This window comes from Panulirus ornatus, chromosome 35 (genome assembly GCF_036320965.1).
Source record: "Panulirus ornatus isolate Po-2019 chromosome 35, ASM3632096v1, whole genome shotgun sequence".
In the NCBI taxonomy this organism is placed as follows: Eukaryota; Metazoa; Arthropoda; class Malacostraca; order Decapoda; family Palinuridae; genus Panulirus; species Panulirus ornatus.
The window spans coordinates 20,154,668-20,175,070 of record NC_092258.1 but is presented as its reverse complement, the minus strand read 5'-3'; the positions used below and the strand labels follow the sequence as shown (position 1 = coordinate 20,175,070).

At 42.1% G+C, this 20,403-nt stretch overlaps 1 protein-coding gene across 1 annotated transcript in view; it reads left to right on the top strand.

Moving 5' to 3' along the window:
- The window catches only part of LOC139760210 (uncharacterized), a 554,062-nt gene that overhangs the window by 279,282 nt on the left and 254,377 nt on the right, over positions 1-20,403 (top strand). The window contains exons 11-12 of the mRNA XM_071683144.1: positions 15,239-15,442; positions 16,871-17,105. Coding sequence (XP_071539245.1) covers positions 15,239-15,442; positions 16,871-17,105 — 439 coding nt within the window. The remainder of the gene's footprint in view (positions 1-15,238; positions 15,443-16,870; positions 17,106-20,403) is intronic.

The window sequence follows — 20,403 nt, the reverse complement described above, 5'->3', positions numbered from 1 at the left end:
TACTTTGGTGTTGCAGGTTTTTATCTTTTCTCATACTTTGGTGTTGTAGGTTTTTATCATTTCTCATACTTTGGTGTTGTGGGTTTTTATCATTTCTCATACTTTCGTGTTGTAGGTTTTTATCATTTCTCATACTTTCGTGTTGTGGGTTTTTATCATTTCTCATACTTTGGTGTTGTGGGTTTTTATCATTTCTCATACTTTGGTGTTGTGAATTTCTATCATTTCTCATACTTTGGTGTTGTGGGTTTTTATCATTTCTCATACTTTGGTGTTGTAGGTTTTTATCATTTCTCATACTTTGGTGTTGTGGGTTTTTATCATTTCTCATACTTTGGTGTTGTGGGTTTTTATCATTTCTCATACTTTGGTGTTGTGGGTTTTTATCATTTCTCATACTTTGGTGTTGTGGGTTTTTATCATTTCTCATACTTTGGTGTTGTGGGTTTTTATCATTTCTCATACTTTGGTGTTGTGGGTTTTTATCATTTCTCATACTTTGGTGTTGTGGGTTTTTATCATTTCTCATACTTTGGTGTTGTAGGGTTTTTATCATTTCTCATACTTTGGTGTTGTGGGTTTTTATCATTTCTCATACTTTGGTGTTGTGGGTTTTTATCATTTCTCATACTTTGGTGTTGTGGGTTTTTATCATTTCTCATACTTTGGTGTTGTGGGTTTTTATCATTTCTCATACTTTGGTGTTGTGGGTTTTTATCATTTCTCATACTTTGGTGTTGTGGGTTTTTATCATTTCTCATACTTTGGTGTTGTGGGTTTTTATCATTTCTCATACTTTGGTGTTGTGGGTTTTTATCATTTCTCATACTTTGGTGTTGTGGGTTTTTATCATTTCTCATACTTTGGTGTTGTAGGGTTTTTATCATTTCTCATACTTTGGTGTTGTGGTTTTTATCATTTCTCATACTTTGGTGTTGTGGGTTTTTATCATTTCTCATACTTTGGTGTTGTGGGTTTTTATCATTTCTCATACTTTGGTGTTGTGGGTTTTTATCATTTCTCATACTTTGGTGTTGTGGTTTTTATCATTTCTCATACTTTGGTGTTGTGGGTTTTTATCATTTCTCATACTTTGGTGTTGTGGGTTTTTATCATTTCTCATACTTTGGTGTTGTGGGTTTTTATCATTTCTCATACTTTGGTGTTGTGGGTTTTTATCATTTCTCATACTTTGGTGTTGTGGGTTTTTATCATTTCTCATACTTTGGTGTTGTGGGTTTTTATCATTTCTCATACTTTGGTGTTGTGGGTTTTTATCATTTCTCATACTTTGGTGTTGTGGGTTTTTATCATTTCTCATACTTTGGTGTTGTGGGTTTTTATCATTTCTCATACTTTGGTGTTGTGGGTTTTTATCATTTCTCATACTTTGGTGTTGTGGGTTTTTATCATTTCTCATACTTTGGTGTTGTGGGTTTTTATCATTTCTCATACTTTGGTGTTGTGGGTTTTTATCATTTCTCATACTTTGGTGTTGTGGGTTTTTATCATTTCTCATACTTTGGTGTTGTGGGTTTTTATCATTTCTCATACTTTGGTGTTGTGGGTTTTTATCATTTCTCATACTTTGGTGTTGTGGGTTTTTATCATTTCTCATACTTTGGTGTTGTGGGTTTTTATCATTTCTCATACTTTGGTGTTGTAGGTTTTTATCATTTCTCATACTTTGGTGTTGTGGGTTTTTATCATTTCTCATACTTTGGTGTTGTAGGTTTTTATCATTTCTCATACTTTGGTGTTGTGGGTTTTTATCATTTCTCATACTTTGGTGTTGTGGGTTTTTATCATTTCTCATACTTTGGTGTTGTGGGTTTTTATCATTTCTCATACTTTGGTGTTGTGGGTTTTTATCATTTCTCATACTTTGGTGTTGTGGGTTTTTATCATTTCTCATACTTTGGTGTTGTGGGTTTTTATCATTTCTCATACTTTGGTGTTGTGGGTTTTTATCATTTCTCATACTTTGGTGTTGTGGGTTTTTATCATTTCTCATACTTTGGTGTTGTGGGTTTTTATCATTTCTCATACTTTGGTGTTGTGGGTTTTTATCATTTCTCATACTTTGGTGTTGTGGGTTTTTATCATTTCTCATACTTTGGTGTTGTGGGTTTTTATCATTTCTCATACTTTGGTGTTGTGGGTTTTTATCATTTCTCATACTTTGGTGTTGTGGGTTTTTATCATTTCTCATACTTTGGTGTTGTGGGTTTTTATCATTTCTCATACTTTGGTGTTGTGGGTTTTTATCATTTCTCATACTTTGGTGTTGTGGGTTTTTATCATTTCTCATACTTTGGTGTTGTGGGTTTTTATCATTTCTCATACTTTGGTGTTGTGGGTTTTTATCATTTCTCATACTTTGGTGTTGTAGGTTTTTATCATTTCTCATACTTTGGTGTTGTGGGTTTTTATCATTTCTCATACTTTGGTGTTGTGGGTTTTTATCATTTCTCATACTTTGGTGTTGTAGGTTTTTATCATTTCTCATACTTTGGTGTTGTGGGTTTTTATCATTTCTCATACTTTGGTGTTGTGGGTTTTTATCATTTCTCATACTTTGGTGTTGTGGGTTTTTATCATTTCTCATACTTTGGTGTTGTGGGTTTTTATCATTTCTCATACTTTGGTGTTGTAGGTTTTTATCATTTCTCATACTTTGGTGTTGTGGGTTTTTATCATTTCTCATACTTTGGTGTTGTGGGTTTTTATCATTTCTCATACTTTGGTGTTGTGGTTTTTATCATTTCTCATACTTTGGTGTTGTAGGGTTTTTATCATTTCTCATACTTTGGTGTTGTGGGTTTTTATCATTTCTCATACTTTGGTGTTGTGGGTTTTTATCATTTCTCATACTTTGGTGTTGTAGGGTTTTTATCATTTCTCATACTTTGGTGTTGTGGGTTTTTATCATTTCTCATACTTTGGTGTTGTAGGTTTTTATCATTTCTCATACTTTGGTGTTGTGGGTTTTTATCATTTCTCATACTTTGGTGTTGTGGGTTTTTATCATTTCTCATACTTTGGTGTTGTGGGTTTTTATCATTTCTCATACTTTGGTGTTGTGGGTTTTTATCATTTCTCATACTTTGGTGTTGTGGGTTTTTATCATTTCTCATACTTTGGTGTTGTGGGTTTTTATCATTTCTCATACTTTGGTGTTGTGGGTTTTTATCATTTCTCATACTTTGGTGTTGTGGGTTTTTATCATTTCTCATACTTTGGTGTGTTTCTCATACTTTGGTGTTGTAGGGTTTTTATCATTTCTCATACTTTGGTGTTGTGGGTTTTTATCATTTCTATACTTTGGTGTTGTGGTTTTTATCATTTCTCATACTTTGGTGTTGTGGGTTTTTATCATTTCTCATACTTTGGTGTTGTGGGTTTTTATCATTTCTCATACTTTGGTGTTGTGGGTTTTTATCATTTCTCATACTTTGGTGTTGTAGGTTTTTATCATTTCTCATACTTTGGTGTTGTGGGTTTTTATCATTTCTCATACTTTGGTGTTGTGGGTTTTTATCATTTCTCATACTTTGGTGTTGTGGGTTTTTATCATTTCTCATACTTTGGTGTTGTGGGTTTTTATCATTTCTCATACTTTGGTGTTGTGGGTTTTTATCATTTCTCATACTTTGGTGTTGTGGGTTTTTATCATTTCTCATACTTTGGTGTTGTGGGTTTTTATCATTTCTCATACTTTGGTGTTGTGGGTTTTTATCATTTCTCATACTTTGGTGTTGTGGGTTTTTATCATTTCTCATACTTTGGTGTTGTGGGTTTTTATCATTTCTCATACTTTGGTGTTGTGGGTTTTTATCATTTCTCATACTTTGGTGTTGTAGGTTTTTATCATTTCTCATACTTTGGTGTTGTGGGTTTTTATCATTTCTCATACTTTGGTGTTGTGGTTTTTATCATTTCTCATACTTTGGTGTTGTGGGTTTTTATCATTTCTCATACTTTGGTGTTGTAGGTTTTTATCATTTCTCATACTTTGGTGTTGTGGGTTTTTATCATTTCTCATACTTTGGTGTTGTAGGTTTTTATCATTTCTCATACTTTGGTGTTGTGGGTTTTTATCATTTCTCATACTTTGGTGTTGTGGGTTTTTATCATTTCTCATACTTTGGTGTTGTGGGTTTTTATCATTTCTCATACTTTGGTGTTGTGGGTTTTTATCATTTCTCATACTTTGGTGTTGTGGGTTTTTATCATTTCTCATACTTTGGTGTTGTGGGTTTTTATCATTTCTCATACTTTGGTGTTGTGGGTTTTTATCATTTCTCATACTTTGGTGTTGTAGGTTTTTATCATTTCTCATACTTTGGTGTTGTGGGTTTTTATCATTTCTCATACTTTGGTGTTGTAGGTTTTTATCATTTCTCATACTTTGGTGTTGTAGGTTTTTATCATTTCTCATACTTTGGTGTTGTGGGTTTTTATCATTTCTCATACTTTGGTGTTGTGGGTTTTTATCATTTCGTTGTGAAAACTACAATTTGGTACAAACAGTCATGCTCGCAATCCAATTAAAATAGCTGACTCATACCAGGATGTGCAATCATACTGGGACTATTTCCATCATGCTAGGACTACTTTCATCAAGCTGGGACCACTTCCATCATAGTGGGACTACTTCCATCATCGTGGGATTACTTCCTTCATAGTGGGACTACTTCCATCATCGTGGATTACTTCCTTCATAGTGGGACTACTTCCATCATCGTGGGATTACTTCCTTCATAGTGGGACTACTTCCATCATCGTGGGATTACTTCCTTCATAGTGGGACTACTTCCATCATCGTGGGATTACTTCCTTCATAGTGAGACTACTTCCATCATCGTGGGATTACTTCCATCATCGTGTGATTACTTCCATCATCGTGGGATTACTTCCATCATCGTGTGATTACTTCCATCATCGTGGGATTACTTCCTTCATAGTGAGACTACTTCCATATTCGTGGGATTACTTCCATTATAGTAGGATTACTTCCACCATAGTGGGATTACTTCCATCATGCTAGGACTACTTTCATCAAGCTGGGATTACTTCCATCATAGTGGGACTACTTCCATCATAATGGGATTACTTCCATCATCGTGGGATTACTTCCATCATCGTGGGATTACTTCCATCTTAGTGGGATTACTTCCATCATAGTGGGATTACTTCCATCATAGTGGGTTTACTTCCATCATAATGGGATTACTTCCATCTTAGTGGGATTACTTCCATCATAGTGGGTTTACTTCCATCATAATGGGATTACTTCCATCATAGTGGGATTACTTCCATCATAGTGGGACTACTTCCATCATAGTGGGACCACTTCCATCATAGTGGGATTACTTCCATGATCGTGGGATTACTTCCATCATCGTGGGATTACTTCCATCTTAGTGGGATTACTTCCATTATAATGTGATTACTTCCATCATCGTGGGATTACTTCCATCATCGTGGGATTACTTCCATCATCGTGGGATTACTTCCATCATCGTGGGATTACTTCCATCTTAGTGGGATTACTTCCATCATAGTGGGATTACTTCCATCATAGTGGGTTTACTTCCATCATAATGGGATTATTTCCATCTTAGTGGGATTACTTCCATCATAGTGGGTTTACTTCCATCATAATGGGATTACTTCCATCATAGTGGGATTACTTCCATCATCGTGGGATCACTTCCATTATAATGCGATCACTTCCATCATAGTGGGTTTACTTCCATCATAATGGGATTACTTCCATCATAGTGGGATTACTTCCATCATAGTGGGTTTACTTCCATCATAATGGGATTACTTCCATCATAGTGGGTTTACTTCCATCATAATGGGACTACTTCCATCATCGTGGGATTACTTCCATTATAATGATATTACTTCCATCATAGTGGGTTTACTTCCATCATAATGGGATTACTTCCATCATAGTGTGATTACTTCCATCATAATGGGACTACTTCCATCATCGTGGGATTACTTCCATTATAATGATATTACTTCCATCATAGTGGGTTTACTTCCATCATCGTGGGATTACTTCCATCATAGTGGGTTTACTTCCATCATAATGGGATTACTTCCATCATAGTGGGTTTACTTCCATCATCGTGGGATTACTTCCATCATAGTGGGTTTACTTCCATCATAATGATATTACTTCCATCATAGTGGGTTTACTTCCATCATAATGGGATTACTTCCATCATAGTGGGTTTACTTCCATCATAATGGGATTACTTCCATCATATTGGGATTGCTTTAATCATAGTGGGACTACTTCCATCATAGTGGGATTATTTTCATCGTAGTATGATCACTTCCATCATAATGGGATTACTTCCATCATATTGGGATTGCTTCAATCATAGTGGGATTGCTTCAATCATAGTGGGATTACTTTCATCATAGTGTGACTGCGTCCATCATAGTGGGACTACTTCCATCATAGTGGGACTACTTCCATCAAGCAGAGACTACCTCCATCATAGTGGGACTACTTCCATCAAGCAGAGACTACTTCCATCATAGTGGGGACTACTTCCCTCAGGCAGGGACTACTTCCATCATAGTGGGACTACTTCCATCAAGCAGAGACTACTTCCATCATAGTGGGGACTACTTCCCTCAGGCAGGGACTACTTCCATCATAGTGGGGACTACTTCCATCAAGCAGAGACTACTTCCATCATAGTGGGGACTACTTCCCTCAGGTAGGGACTACTTCCATCATAGTGGGACTACTTCCATCAAGCAGAGACTACTTCCATCATAGTGGGGACTACTTCCCTCAGGCAGGGACTACTTCCATCATAGTGGGGACTACTTCCCTCAGGCAGGGACTACTTCCATCATAGTGGGGACTACTTCCCTCAGGCAGGGACTACTTCCATCATAGTGGGGACTACTTCCCTCAGGCAGGGACTACTTCCATCAACCAGGGACTACTTCCATCATAGTGGGGACTACTTCCCTTAGGCAGAGACTACTTCCATCATAATGGGGACTACTCCCCTCAGGCAGGGACTACTTCCATCATAGTGGGGACTACTTCCATCATAGTGGGACTACTTCCATCATAGTGGGACTACTTCCATCAAGCAGAGACTACTTCCATCATAGTGGGACTACTTCCATCAAGCAGAGACTACTTCCATCATAGTGGGACTACTTCCATCAAGCAGAGACTACTTCCATCATAGTGGGGACTACTTCCCTCAGGCAGGGACTACTTCCATCATAGTGGGGACTACTTCCCTCAGGCAGGGACTACTTCCATCATAGTGGGGACTACTTCCCTCAGGCAGGGACTACTTCCATCAACCAGGGACTACTTCCATCATAGTGGGGACTACTTCCCTTAGGCAGAGACTACTTCCATCATAATGGGGACTACTCCCCTCAGGCAGGGACTACTTCCATCATAGTGGGGACTACTTCCCTCAGGCAGAGACTACTTCCATCATAGTGGGGACTACTTCCCTCAGGCAGGGACTACTTTCATCAAGCTGGAACTACTTGCATTAAGCAGGGACTACTTCCATCAAGCTGGGACTACCTCCATCAAGCTAGGACTACTTCCATCATAGTGGGACTACTTCCATCAACCAGGGACTACTTACATCATAGTTTGACTACTTCCATCGTATTGGGACTACTTCCATCAAGCAAGGACTTCTTTCATCATAGTAGGACTACTTCCCTCAGGCTAGAACTACTTTCATCAAGCAGGAACTACTGGTCGTAACGTGTTCGTATCGGTCACAACGTGTGGTCGTACTGGTCATAACGTGTGGTCGTACTGGTCATAACGTGTGGTCTACTAGTCATAACGTGTGGTCGTACTAGTCATAACGTGTGGTCGTACTGGTCATAACGTGTGGTCTACTGGTCATAACGTGTGGTCTACTGGTCATAACGTGTGGTCTACTGGTCATAACGTGTGGTCGTACTGGTCATAATGTGTGGTCGTACTGGTCATAACGTGTGGTGTACTGGTCACAACGTGTGGTGTACTGGTCATAACGTGTGGTGTACTGGTCACAACGTGTGGTGTACTGGTCATAACGTGTGGTCGTGCTGGTCATAACGTGTGGTCGTACTGGTCATAACGTGTGGTCGTACTAGCAGGTCATAACGTATGGTCGTACTGGTCATAACGTGTAGTGTACTGGTCATAACATGTGGTCGTACTGGTCATAACATGTGGTCGTACTGGTCATAACGTGTGGTTGTACTGGTCATAAGGTTTGGTCGTACTGGTCATATCATATGTCCGTTCTGGTCATAACATGTGGTCGTACTGGTGATAACTTGTGGTTATACTGGTCATAGCGTTGTCGTACTGGTCATAACATATGGTCGTATTGGTCATAACGTGGTCGTAGTGGTCATAACGTGTGGTGCACTGGTCACAAGGTGTGTTCGTATTGGTCATAACCTGGTCACACTGGTCATAATATGGTCACACTGGTAATAACGTGTTGACCTACTGGTTATAACATACAGTCGTACTGGTCATAACGTGATCAAAGTGGTCATAACATGTGGTCCAACTGGTTATAACGTGTGGTCGTACTGGTCATAACATGAGCGTACTGGTCAAAACGTGGTCGTAGTGGTCAGAACGGCTGGTGTACTGGTCATAACTTGCGGCCATCCTGGTCATAACGTGGTAGTACTTGTCATAACATGGTCGTACCGGTCATAACTTGTGGTGTACTGGTCATAACGTGTGGTCGCACTGGGTATAACGAGTTGTCGTAATAGTCACAACGTTGTCGTACTGGTCATAACATATGGTCGTATTGGTCATAACGTGGTCGTAGTGGTCATAACGTGTGGTGTACTGGTCATAACGTGTGGTCGTGCTGGTCATAACGTGTGGTGTACTGGTCATAACGTGGTCGTGCTGGTCATAACGTGGTCGTGCTGGTCATAACGTGTGGTGTACTGGTCATAACGTGTGGTGTACTGGTCATAACGTGTGGTGTACTGGTCATAACGTGTGGTGTACTGGTCATAACGTGTGGTGTACTGGTCATAACGTGTGGTGTACTGGTCATAACGTGTGGTGTACTGGTCATAACGTGGTCGTGCTGGTCATAACGTGGTCGTGCTGGTCATAACGTGTGGTGTACTGGTCATAACGTGGTCGTACTGGTCATAACGTGTGGTGTACTGGTCATAACGTGTGGTGTACTGGTCATAACGTGTGGTGTACTGGTCATAACGTGGTCGTACTGGTCATAACGTGGTCGTGCTGGTCATAACGTGTGGTGTACTGGTCATAACGTGTGGTGTACTGGTCATAACGTGTGGTCGTACTGGTCATAACATATGGTCGTAGTGGTCATAACGTGTGGTGTACTGGTCATAACGTGTGGGGTACTGGTCATAACGTGGTCGTGCTGGTCATAACATGTGGTGTACTGGTCATAACGTGGTCGTGCTGGTCATAACATGTGGTGTACTGGTCATAACGTTGTCGTACTGGTCATAACATATGGTCGTACTGGTCATAACGTGGTCGTGCTGGTCATAACATGTGGTGTACTGGTCATAACTGGTGACAACATACGGTCGTAGTGGTCATAACATGTGTTGTACTGGTCATAACGTGTGGGGTACTGGTCATAATGTGTTGTATTGGTCATACTGTGTGATCTTACTGGTCATAACAATTGGTCGTACTGGTCATAACGTGTGTTCGTACTGGTCATAACGTGTGTCCGCACTGGTCATAATGTGGTCGTATTGGTCATAAGGGGGTCGCACTGGTCATAACATGTGGTGTATTTGTCATAACGTGTTGTCGTACCAGTCATAACATATGGTCGCACTGGTCATAACGTGGACGTAGTTGTCATAACATGTGGTCGTATTGGTCATAACATATGGGCGTACTGGACATAACGTGGTCGTCGTGATTTTAACGTATGTCGTACTTGTCATAACGTGGTCGTAGTGGTCATAACGTGTGGTGTACTAGTCGTAACATGTGGTCACACGTGTCATAACGTGTGATGTACTGGTCATAACGTGCGGTCATACTGGTCATAACGTGGTCGTACTGGTCATAACATGTTACGTACTGGCCATAACTTAGTCGTACTGATCAAAACATGTGGTCTGACTGGTCATAACGTGTTGTCGTACTGGTCATAACGTGTGGTCGTACTGGTCATAACGTATGGCCGTACTGGTCATAACGTGTGGTCTTACTGTTCAGAACGTGTTCGTATTGGTCATTACGTGTGGTCCCACTGGTCATAACGTATGGTCGTACTGGTCATAACGTATGGCTGTACTGGTCATAGCGTGTGGTGTACTGGTCATAACGTTTGGTCGTATTGGTCATAATGTGTAATCGTACTGTTCATAGCGTTTGGTCGTACTGATCATAACGTGTGGTCGTACTGGTCATAACGTGTGGTCGTACTGGTCATAACGAATATCCGTAATGGTCATAACGTGTGGTCGTACTGGTCATAACGTGTGGTCGTACTGGTCATAACGTGTGGTCTACTGGTCATAACGTGTGGTGGACTGGTCATAACGTGTGGTCGTACTGGTCATAGCAAATGGCCGTAATGGTCATAACGTGTGGTCGTACTGGTCATAACGTGTGGTCATACTGGTCATAACGTGTGGTCGTACTGGTCATAACGTGTGGTCGTACTGGTCACAACGTGTGGTCTACTGGTCATAACGTGTGGTCGTGCTGGTCACAACGTGTGGTCTACTGGTCATAACGTGTGGTCGTACTGGTCACAACGTGTGGTCTACTGGTCATAACGTGTGGTCGTTCTGGTCATAACGTGTGGTCATACTGGTCATAACGTGTGGTCGTTCTGGTCATAACGTGTGGTCATACTGGTCATAACGTGTGACCATACTGGTCATAATGTCTGGTGTACTAGTCATAACGTGTGGTCGTACTGGTCATAACATATGGTCGTACTTGTCATAAAGTATGGTCGTACTGGTCATAACGTGTGGTCTTACTGGTCGTAACGTATGGCCGCACTGGTCATAATGGTTAGTGTACTGGTTATAACGTGTGGTCGCACTGGTCATAACGTGTGGTGTACTGGTCATAACGTGTGGTCGTACTGATCATAACATGGTGTCGTACTTGCCATAACGTGTTGTCGTACTGATCATAACGTGTTGTCGTACTGGTCATAACGTGTGGTCGCACTGGTAATAACATATTGTCGTACTGGTCATAACGTGTGGTCGTGCTGGTCATAACGTGTGGTGTACTGGTCATAACGTTTGGTCGTACTGGTCATAACGTGTGGTCGTACTGTTCATAACGTGTTGTCGTACTGGTCATAACGTGTGGTCGTACTGGTAATAACATATTGTCGTACTGGTCATAACGTGTGGTCGTGCTGGTCATAACGTGTGGTGTACTGGTCATAACGTTTGGTCGTACTGGTCATAACGTGTGGTCGTACTGTTCATAACGTGTTGTCGTACTGGTCATAACGTGTGGTCGTGCTGGTCATAACGTGTGGTGTACTGGTCATAACGTTTGGTCGTACTGGTCATAACGTGTGGTCGTACTGTTCATAACGTGTTGTCGTGCTGGTCATAACGTGTGGTGTACTGGTCATAACGTTTGGTCGTACTGGTCATAACGTGTGGTCGTACTGGTCATAACATATTGTCGTACTGGTCATAACGTGTGGTCGTACTGGTCATAACATATTGTCGTACTGGTCATAACGTGTGGTCGTACTGGTCATAGCATATGGTCGTACTAGTCATAACGTGTGGTCGTACTGGTCAATGTTTATCAAGACTTCACATAGTGTGAGAACATTATCTGAAGCTGGAAGATGCCTCCTACTGTATTAGCACAACCTTACGCATGAATTGAATGAGGTTTGTAATCATGGCGTTCTTTCACATCTAATTGTTTTGTGAATAGCAGAACACAATGTATTGTCAGTTACCAGAGAGCGTGCGTGCGTACGTGCATGCTTGCGTGTGTTGTACATCATAATACATCATACATTGTTCAACATACTATGTGTGTCTTCAACATCCTTGATCAACTATTTCTTGCTGCACTGAATATTGATCATGCTAGTTATGGAGTACATGTTGTGTTCCTGTGTACTGTCAGAGTACATGTAGCACTGGCTCAATGTACACAAGGAACAAGTACACCTGTGCTGTAGCACTAGCTCAGTGTACACAAGGAACAGGTACACCAGTACTGTAGTACTGGCTCAATGTACACAAGGATCAGGTACACCAGTACTGTAGCACTGGCTCAATGTACACAAGGAACAGGTACACCAGTACTGTAACACTGGCTCAATGTACACAAGGAACAGGTACACCAGTACTGTAGCACTGGCTCAATGTACAGAAGGAACAGGTACACCTGTGCTTTAGCACTGGCTCAATGTACACAAGGAACAGGTACACCAGTACTGTAGTACTGGCTCAATGTACACAAGGAACAGGTACACCAGTACTATAGCACTGGCTCAATGTACACAAGGAACAGGTACACCAGTACTGTAGCACTGGCTCAATGTACACAAGGAACAGGTACACCAGTACTGTAGCACTGGCTCAATGTACACAAGGAACAGGTACACCAGTACTGTAGCACTGGCTCAATGTACACAAGGAACAGGTACACCAGTACTGTAGCACTGGCTCAATGTACACAAGGAACAGGTACACCTGTGCTGGAGCACTGGCTCAATGTACACAAGGAACAGGTACACCAGTACTGTAGCACTGGCTCAATGTACACAAGGAACAGGTACACCAGTACTGTAGCACTGGCTCAATGTACACAAGGAACAGGTACACCAGTACTGTAGCACTGGCTCAATGTACACAAGGAACAGGTACACCAGTACTGTAGCACTGGCTCAATGTACAGAAGGAACAGGTACACCTGTGCTGTAGCACTGGCTCAATGTACACAAGGAACAGGTACACCAGTACTGTAGTACTGGCTCAATGTACACAAGAAACAGGTACACCAGTACTGTAGCACTGGCTCAATGTACACAAGGAACAGGTACACCAGTACTGTAGACAGGCTCAATGTACACAAGGAACAGGTACACCAGTACTGTAGCACTGGCTCAATGTACAGAAGGAACAGTACACCAGTGCTTTTAGCACTGGCTCAATGTACCCAAGGAACAGGTACACCAGTACTGTAGTACTGGCTCAATGTACACAAGGAACAGGTACACCAGTACTGTAGCACTGGCTCAATGTACACAAGGAACAGGTACACCAGTACTGTAGCACTGGCTCAATGTACACAAGGAACAGGTACACCTGTGCTGGAGCACTGGCTCAATGTACACAAGGAACAGGTACACCAGTACTGTAGCACTGGCTCAATGTACACAAGGATCAGGTACACCTGTACTGGAGCACTGGCTCAATGTACACAAGGAACAGGTACACCAGTACTGTAGCACTGGCTCAATGTACACAAGGATCAGGTACACCTGTACTGTAGCACTGGCTCAATGTACACAAGGAACAGGTACACCTGTGCTGGAGCACTGGCTCAATGTACACAAGGAACAGGTACACCAGTACTGTAGCACTGGCTCAATGTACACAAGGAACAGGTACACCAGTACTGTAGCACTGGCTCAATGTACACAAGGAGCAGGTACACCAGTACTGTAGCACTGGCTCAATGTACACAAGGAACAGGTACACCAGTACTGTAGCACTGGCTCAATGTACAGAAGGAACAGGTACACATGTGCTGTAGCACTGGCTCAATGTACACAAGGAACAGGTACACCAGTACTGTAGTACTGGCTCAATGTACACAAGAAACAGGTACACCAGTACTGTAGCACTGGCTCAATGTACACAAGGAACAGGTACACCAGTACTGTAGTACAGGCTCAATGTACACAAGGAACAGGTACACCAGTACTGTAGCACTGGCTCAATGTACACAAGGAACAGGTACACCAGTACTGTAGCACTGGCTCAATGTACACAAGGAACAGGTACACCAGTACTGTAGTACTGGCTCAATGTACACAAGGAACAGGTACACCAGTACTGTAGCACTGGCTCAATGTACACAAGGAACAGGTACACCAGTACTGTAGCCTGGCTCAATGTACACAAGGAACAGGTACACCTGTGCTGGAGCACTGGCTCAATGTACACAAGGAACAGGTACACCAGTACTGTAGCACTGGCTCAATGTACACAAGGATCAGGTACACCTGTACTGTAGCACTGGCTCAATGTACACAAGGAACAGGTACACCAGTACTGTAGCACTGGCTCAATGTACACAAGGAACAGGTACACCAGTACTGTAGCACTGGCTCAATGTACACAAGGAACAGGTACACCAGTACTGTAGCACTGGCTGAATGTACCCAAGGAACAGGTACACCTGTACTGGCGTAAGGGACTGTAAAGTGCTATGTGGTAAATTACAACTATGATATCAAGAGATATAGCATGAATGTTGTACACATCATGAGGTACAACATGAGTGTTGTGCACATCATGAGGTACAACATAAATGTTGTGCACATCATAAGGTACAACATGAGTGTTGTGCACATCATGAGGTACAACATGAGTGTTGTGCACATCATGAGGTACAACATGAGTGTTGTGCACATCATGAGGTACAACATGAGTATTGTGCACATCATGAGGTACAACATGAGTGTTGTGCACATCATGAGGTACAACATGAATGTTGTGCACATCATGAGGTACAACATGAGTGTTGTGCACATCATGAGGTACAACATGAGTGTTGTGCACATCATGAGGTACAACATGAGTGTTGTGCACATCATGAGGTACAACATGAGTGTTGTGCACATCATGAGGTACAACATGAATGTTGTGCACATCATGAGGTACAACATGAGTGTTGTGCACATCATGAGGTACAACATGAATGTTGTGCACATCATGAGGTACAACATAAATGTTGTGCACATCATGAGGTACAACATGAGTGTTGTGCACATCATGAGGTACAACATGAGTGTTGTGCACATCATGAGGTACAACATGAGTGTTGTGCACATCATGAGGTTCATGAATGTTGTACTCATCATTAGGTACAACATGAATGTTGTACATTTGTAGTGTTTTATGATTGATGCAGACCTGATCTGACGATAATGTTGTACACATCACTTGGTTCCAGGGTATTGTTCAGCAGGTGATGCACAGCCTGGCCAGGTGGCATGCACCAGCTGTACATGCACAGATGCAGCAGGTCATGAAGGAATTGTCATCATCCAGGACAGAACAACACAAGACAGAAGCCAGTGTGATGTCCGCCATCAGACATACTACGAACGTGGCATGTACAACACAAATAGCAAGTCTCATACAACACTTAGACAACGTACGTATGTGTCTGTTTGTCCTTAGATATATTACATATTGAAATATGTCATCCATCCTACACTGTCGCCATCCATACTACACTGTCATCACCCATCCTACACTGTCATCACCCATCCTACACTGTCATCCATCCTTCACTGTCATCCATCCTACACTGTCGTCATCCTTCATACACTGTCGTCATCCATCCTACACTGTTGTCCATCCTACACTGTCGTCATCCATCTTACACTGTCATTCATACTATACTGTCGTCATCCATCCCACACTGTTATCCATCATACACTGCCGTCATCCACCCCACACTGTCATCCACCCTACTCTGACGTCATCCACCCTACACTGTCATCCATCCTACACTGTCATCCATCCTACACTGTCGTCATCCATTCTACACTGTCATCCATCCTACATTGTCGTCCATCCTACATTGTCATCCATCTTACACTGTCGTCATCCATCCTAAACTGTCACCCATAATACACTGTCGTCATCCATCTTACATTGTCATCCATCAGTGTCGTCATCCATCCTACACTGCCGTCATCCACCCTACACTGCCGTTATTCATCCTACATTGTCATCCATCATACACTGTCGTCATCCATTATACACTGTCATCCATCCAACAAAGTCGTCATCCATCCTCCATTGTCGTCACCCATCCTACACTGTCATCCATCCTACACTGTCGTCATCCATCTTACACTGCCATCCATCCTACACTGTCGTCATCCATTTTACACTGTCATCAATCCTACACTGTCGTCAGCCATCCTACAATGTCGTCATCCTTCCTACGCTGTCATCCATCCCACAGTGTCGTCATCCATCTTATACAGTCATCCATCCTAAACTGTCATCCATCCTACACTGTCATCATCCATCCTACACTGTCGTCCATCTTACACTGTCATCCATACTACACTGTCGTCATCCATCCTACAGTGTTGTCATCCATCCTATATTATCATCCATCCTATACTGTGATCCATCCTACACTGTCATCCACCCTACACTGTCATCCATCTCAGACTGTCGTCATCCATCCTACACTGTCATCCATCCTAGATTGTCGTCGTCCATCCTATACTGTCATCCATCCTACACTGTCATCATCCATCCTACACTGTCGTCATCCATCCTACACTGTCGTCATCCATCCTACACTGGCATCCATACTACACGGTCGTCATCCATCCTACACTGTCAACATCCATCCTACACTGTCGTCATCCATCCTATACTATCATCCATCCTACACTGTCGTCATCTATCCTACATTGTCATCCATCCTACACTGTCATCATCCATCCTACACTGTCGTCATCCATCCTACTCATTTATATGACAGTGTTTCTAGATGTGGTATTCATTCATAGAGATTTCCTTCAGATTTAATATGTTTCTAAATATCTTCGAACAGGCGACAGTGCTAACTACTGAGCATGACAATCATCTGAAGGACTTAACTACCTTGTTGTCTGGCTCTTACCTACATATGGCCCGGTATGCAGCTCAACTCCTCCATCTGACCAACAAATTATCAACACTTAATCCTTGTTATGCATTGACCTTAAACCTTCTACAGGAAAGTCTTGCCCATAAATTGTCCAGCAATACACACCAAGACCAGCACAGCACAAATATTTCCTGCAAAGGTATGTTTATATATGTAAATTATATATGTAGATTACAGAGGTATAAGTTTGTTGAGTATTCCTGGTAAATTATATGGGAGGGTACTGATTGAGAGGGCGAAGGCATGTACAGAGCATCAGATTGGGGAAGAGCAGTGTGGTTTCAGAAGTGGTAGAGGATGTGTGGATCAGGTGTTTGCTTTGAAGTATGTATGTGAGAAATACTTAGAAAAGCAAATGGATTTGCATTTATGAATCTGGAGAAGGCATATGAAAAAGTTGATAGAGATGCTCTGTGGAAGGTATTTAAGAATATATGGTGTGGGAGGCAAGTTGTTAGAAGCAGTGAAAAGTTTTTATCGAGGATGTGAGGCATGTGTACGTGTAGGAAGAGAGGAAAGTGATTGGCTCTCAGTGAACGTTGGTTTGCGGCAGGGGTGTGATGTCTCCATGGTTGTTTAATTTGTTTATGGATGGGGTTGTTAGGGAGATGAATGCAAGAGTTTTGGAAAAAGGGGCAATTATGCAGTCTGTTGTGGATGAGAGAGGTTAGGAAGTGAGTCAGTTGTTCGCTGATGATACAGCGTGGTGGCTGATTCGTGTGAGAAACTGCAGAAGCTTGTGACTGAGTATGGTAAAGTGTGTGAAAGAAGAAAGCTGAGAGTAAATGTGAATAAGTGCAAGGTTATTAGGTACAGTAGGGTTGAGGGACAAGTCAATTGGGAGGTAAGTTTGAATGGAGAAAAACTGGAGGAAGTGAAGTGTTTTAGATATCTGGGAGTGGACTTGGCAGCGGATGGAACCATGGAAGCGGAAGTGAATCATAGGGTGAGGGAGGGGGCGAAAGTTCTGGGAGCGTTGAAAAATGTGTGGAAGTCGAGAACATTGTCTCGGAAAGCAAAACTGGATATGTTTGAAGGAATAGTGGTTCCAACAATGACATGGTTGCGAGGCGTGGGTTGTAGATAAAGTTATGCGAAGGAGGGTGGATATGCTGGAAATGAGATGTTTGAGGACAATATGTGGTGTGAGGTGGTTCGATCGAGTAACTGATAATGGGGTAAGAGAGATGTGTGGTATAAAAAGAGTGTGGTTGAGAGAGCAGAAGAGGATGCTTTGAAATGGTCTGGTCACATGGAGAGAATGAGTGAGGAAAGATTGACCAAGAGGATTCATGTGTCAGAGGTGGAGGGAACGGGGAGATGTGGGAGACCAAAGTGGAGATGGAAAGATGGAGTGAAAAAGATTCTGAGTGATCGGGGCCTGATCATTCAGGAGGGTGAAAGGCTTGCAAGGAATAGAGTGAATTGGAACGATGTGGTATACCGGGGTCGACGTGCTGTCAATGGCTTGAACCAGGGCATGTGAAGTGTCTGGGGTAAACCATGAAAAGTTTTGTGGGGCCTGGATGTGGAAGGGAAGCTGTGGTTTCGGTGCATTATACATGACAGCTAGAGACTGAGTGTGAACGAATGTGGCTTTTGTTGTCTTTTCCTAGCGCGACCTCGCGCACATGCGGGGGGAGGGGGTTGTTATTTCATGTGTGGGGGGTTGGCTATGGGAATGAATAAAGGGAGACAGTATGAATTATGTACATGTGTATATATGTATATGTCTGCATATTTATGTGTACAGCGACAAAGTAAGATATATATATATATATATATATATATATATATATATATATATATATATATATATATATATATATATATATATATATATATATATGTATATATTTATATACATATATATATATATATACTATTCATTATGGTTTTGTTGTACTCATCGCCGTCTCCCGCGTTAGCGACGTAGCGCAAGGAAACAGACGAAAGAATGACCCAACCCACCCACATACACATGTATATACATAAACGTCCACACACGCACATATACATACCTATACATTTCAGCATATACATACATATGTATACACAGACATATGCATATATACAAATGTACATATTCATACTTGTTACCTTCATCCACTCTCGTCGCCACCACGCCAACCTTGAAATAGCATTTCTCTCTCTCTCTCTCTCTCTCTCTCTCTCTCTCTCTCTCTCTCTCTCCCCAATGCGAGGTAGCATTAGGAAAAGACAAAAATGGCCACATTCGTTCACAATCAGTCTCTGCCTGCCATGTGGAATGCACCGAAAACAAAGCTCCCTTTCCACATCCTAGCCCCAAAAACCTTCCCATGGTTTACCCCAGACGATTCACATGCCCTGGTTAAATCGGTTAAATCCAATGACAGCACGTCGACCCCTGTATACTGCATCGTTCCAATTCACTCTATTTGCTGCACGCTTTACACCCTCCTGTATGTTCAAGCCCCGATCGCTCAGAATCTTTTCCAATTTGGTCTCCCGCTTCTCCTCGTTCCCTTCGCCTCTGACACATATATCCTCTTGGTCAATCTTTCCTCACTCATTCTCTCCATGTGACCAAACCATTTCAACACACCCTCTTCTGCTCTCTCAACCACACTTTTTATTACCACACGTCTCTCTTACCCTTTCATTACTTAAGCGATCAAACCACCTCACACCACATATTGTCCTCAAACATCTCATTTCCAACACATCTACCCTCCTCCGCACAACCATATACAGAGCCCGTGCCTCGAAACCATATAACATTGTTGGAACCACCATTCATTCAAACATACCCATTTTTGCACTCAGAGATAACGTTCTCACCTTCCACACATTCTCAAAAACTTTCAGAACCATCGCTCCCTCTCCCATTCTGTGACTATCTTCCGCTTGCATCTACTGCTAAGCCCACTCCCAGATATCTAAAACACTCCACGTCCTCCAGTTTTTCTCCATTCGAACTTACTTCCCCATTAACTTGTCCCTCAACCCTACTAAACATAATAACCTTGCTCTTATTCACATTTACTCTCAGCATTCTTCTTCACTCACATTTCTAAACTGTCACCAACTTCTGCAGTTTCTCACCCGAATCAGCCATCAGCGCTGTATCATCAGCGATAATCAACTGACTCACTTTCCAAGCTCTCTCATCCACAACGGACTGCATATTTGCCCCTATCTCCAAAACTCTTGCATTCACCTCCCTAAACACCTCATTCATAATCAAATTAAACAACCATGGAGACATCACGCACCCCTCCCGCAAACCGACACTCACTACGAACCAGTCACTTTCCTCTCTTCCTACTTATACACATGCCTCACATCCTTGGTAAAAACTTTTCACTGCTTCCAGCAAATTACCTCCCACACCATACACTCTTAATACTTTCCCCAGAGCAACTGTATCAACTTTATCATATGCCTTCTCCAGA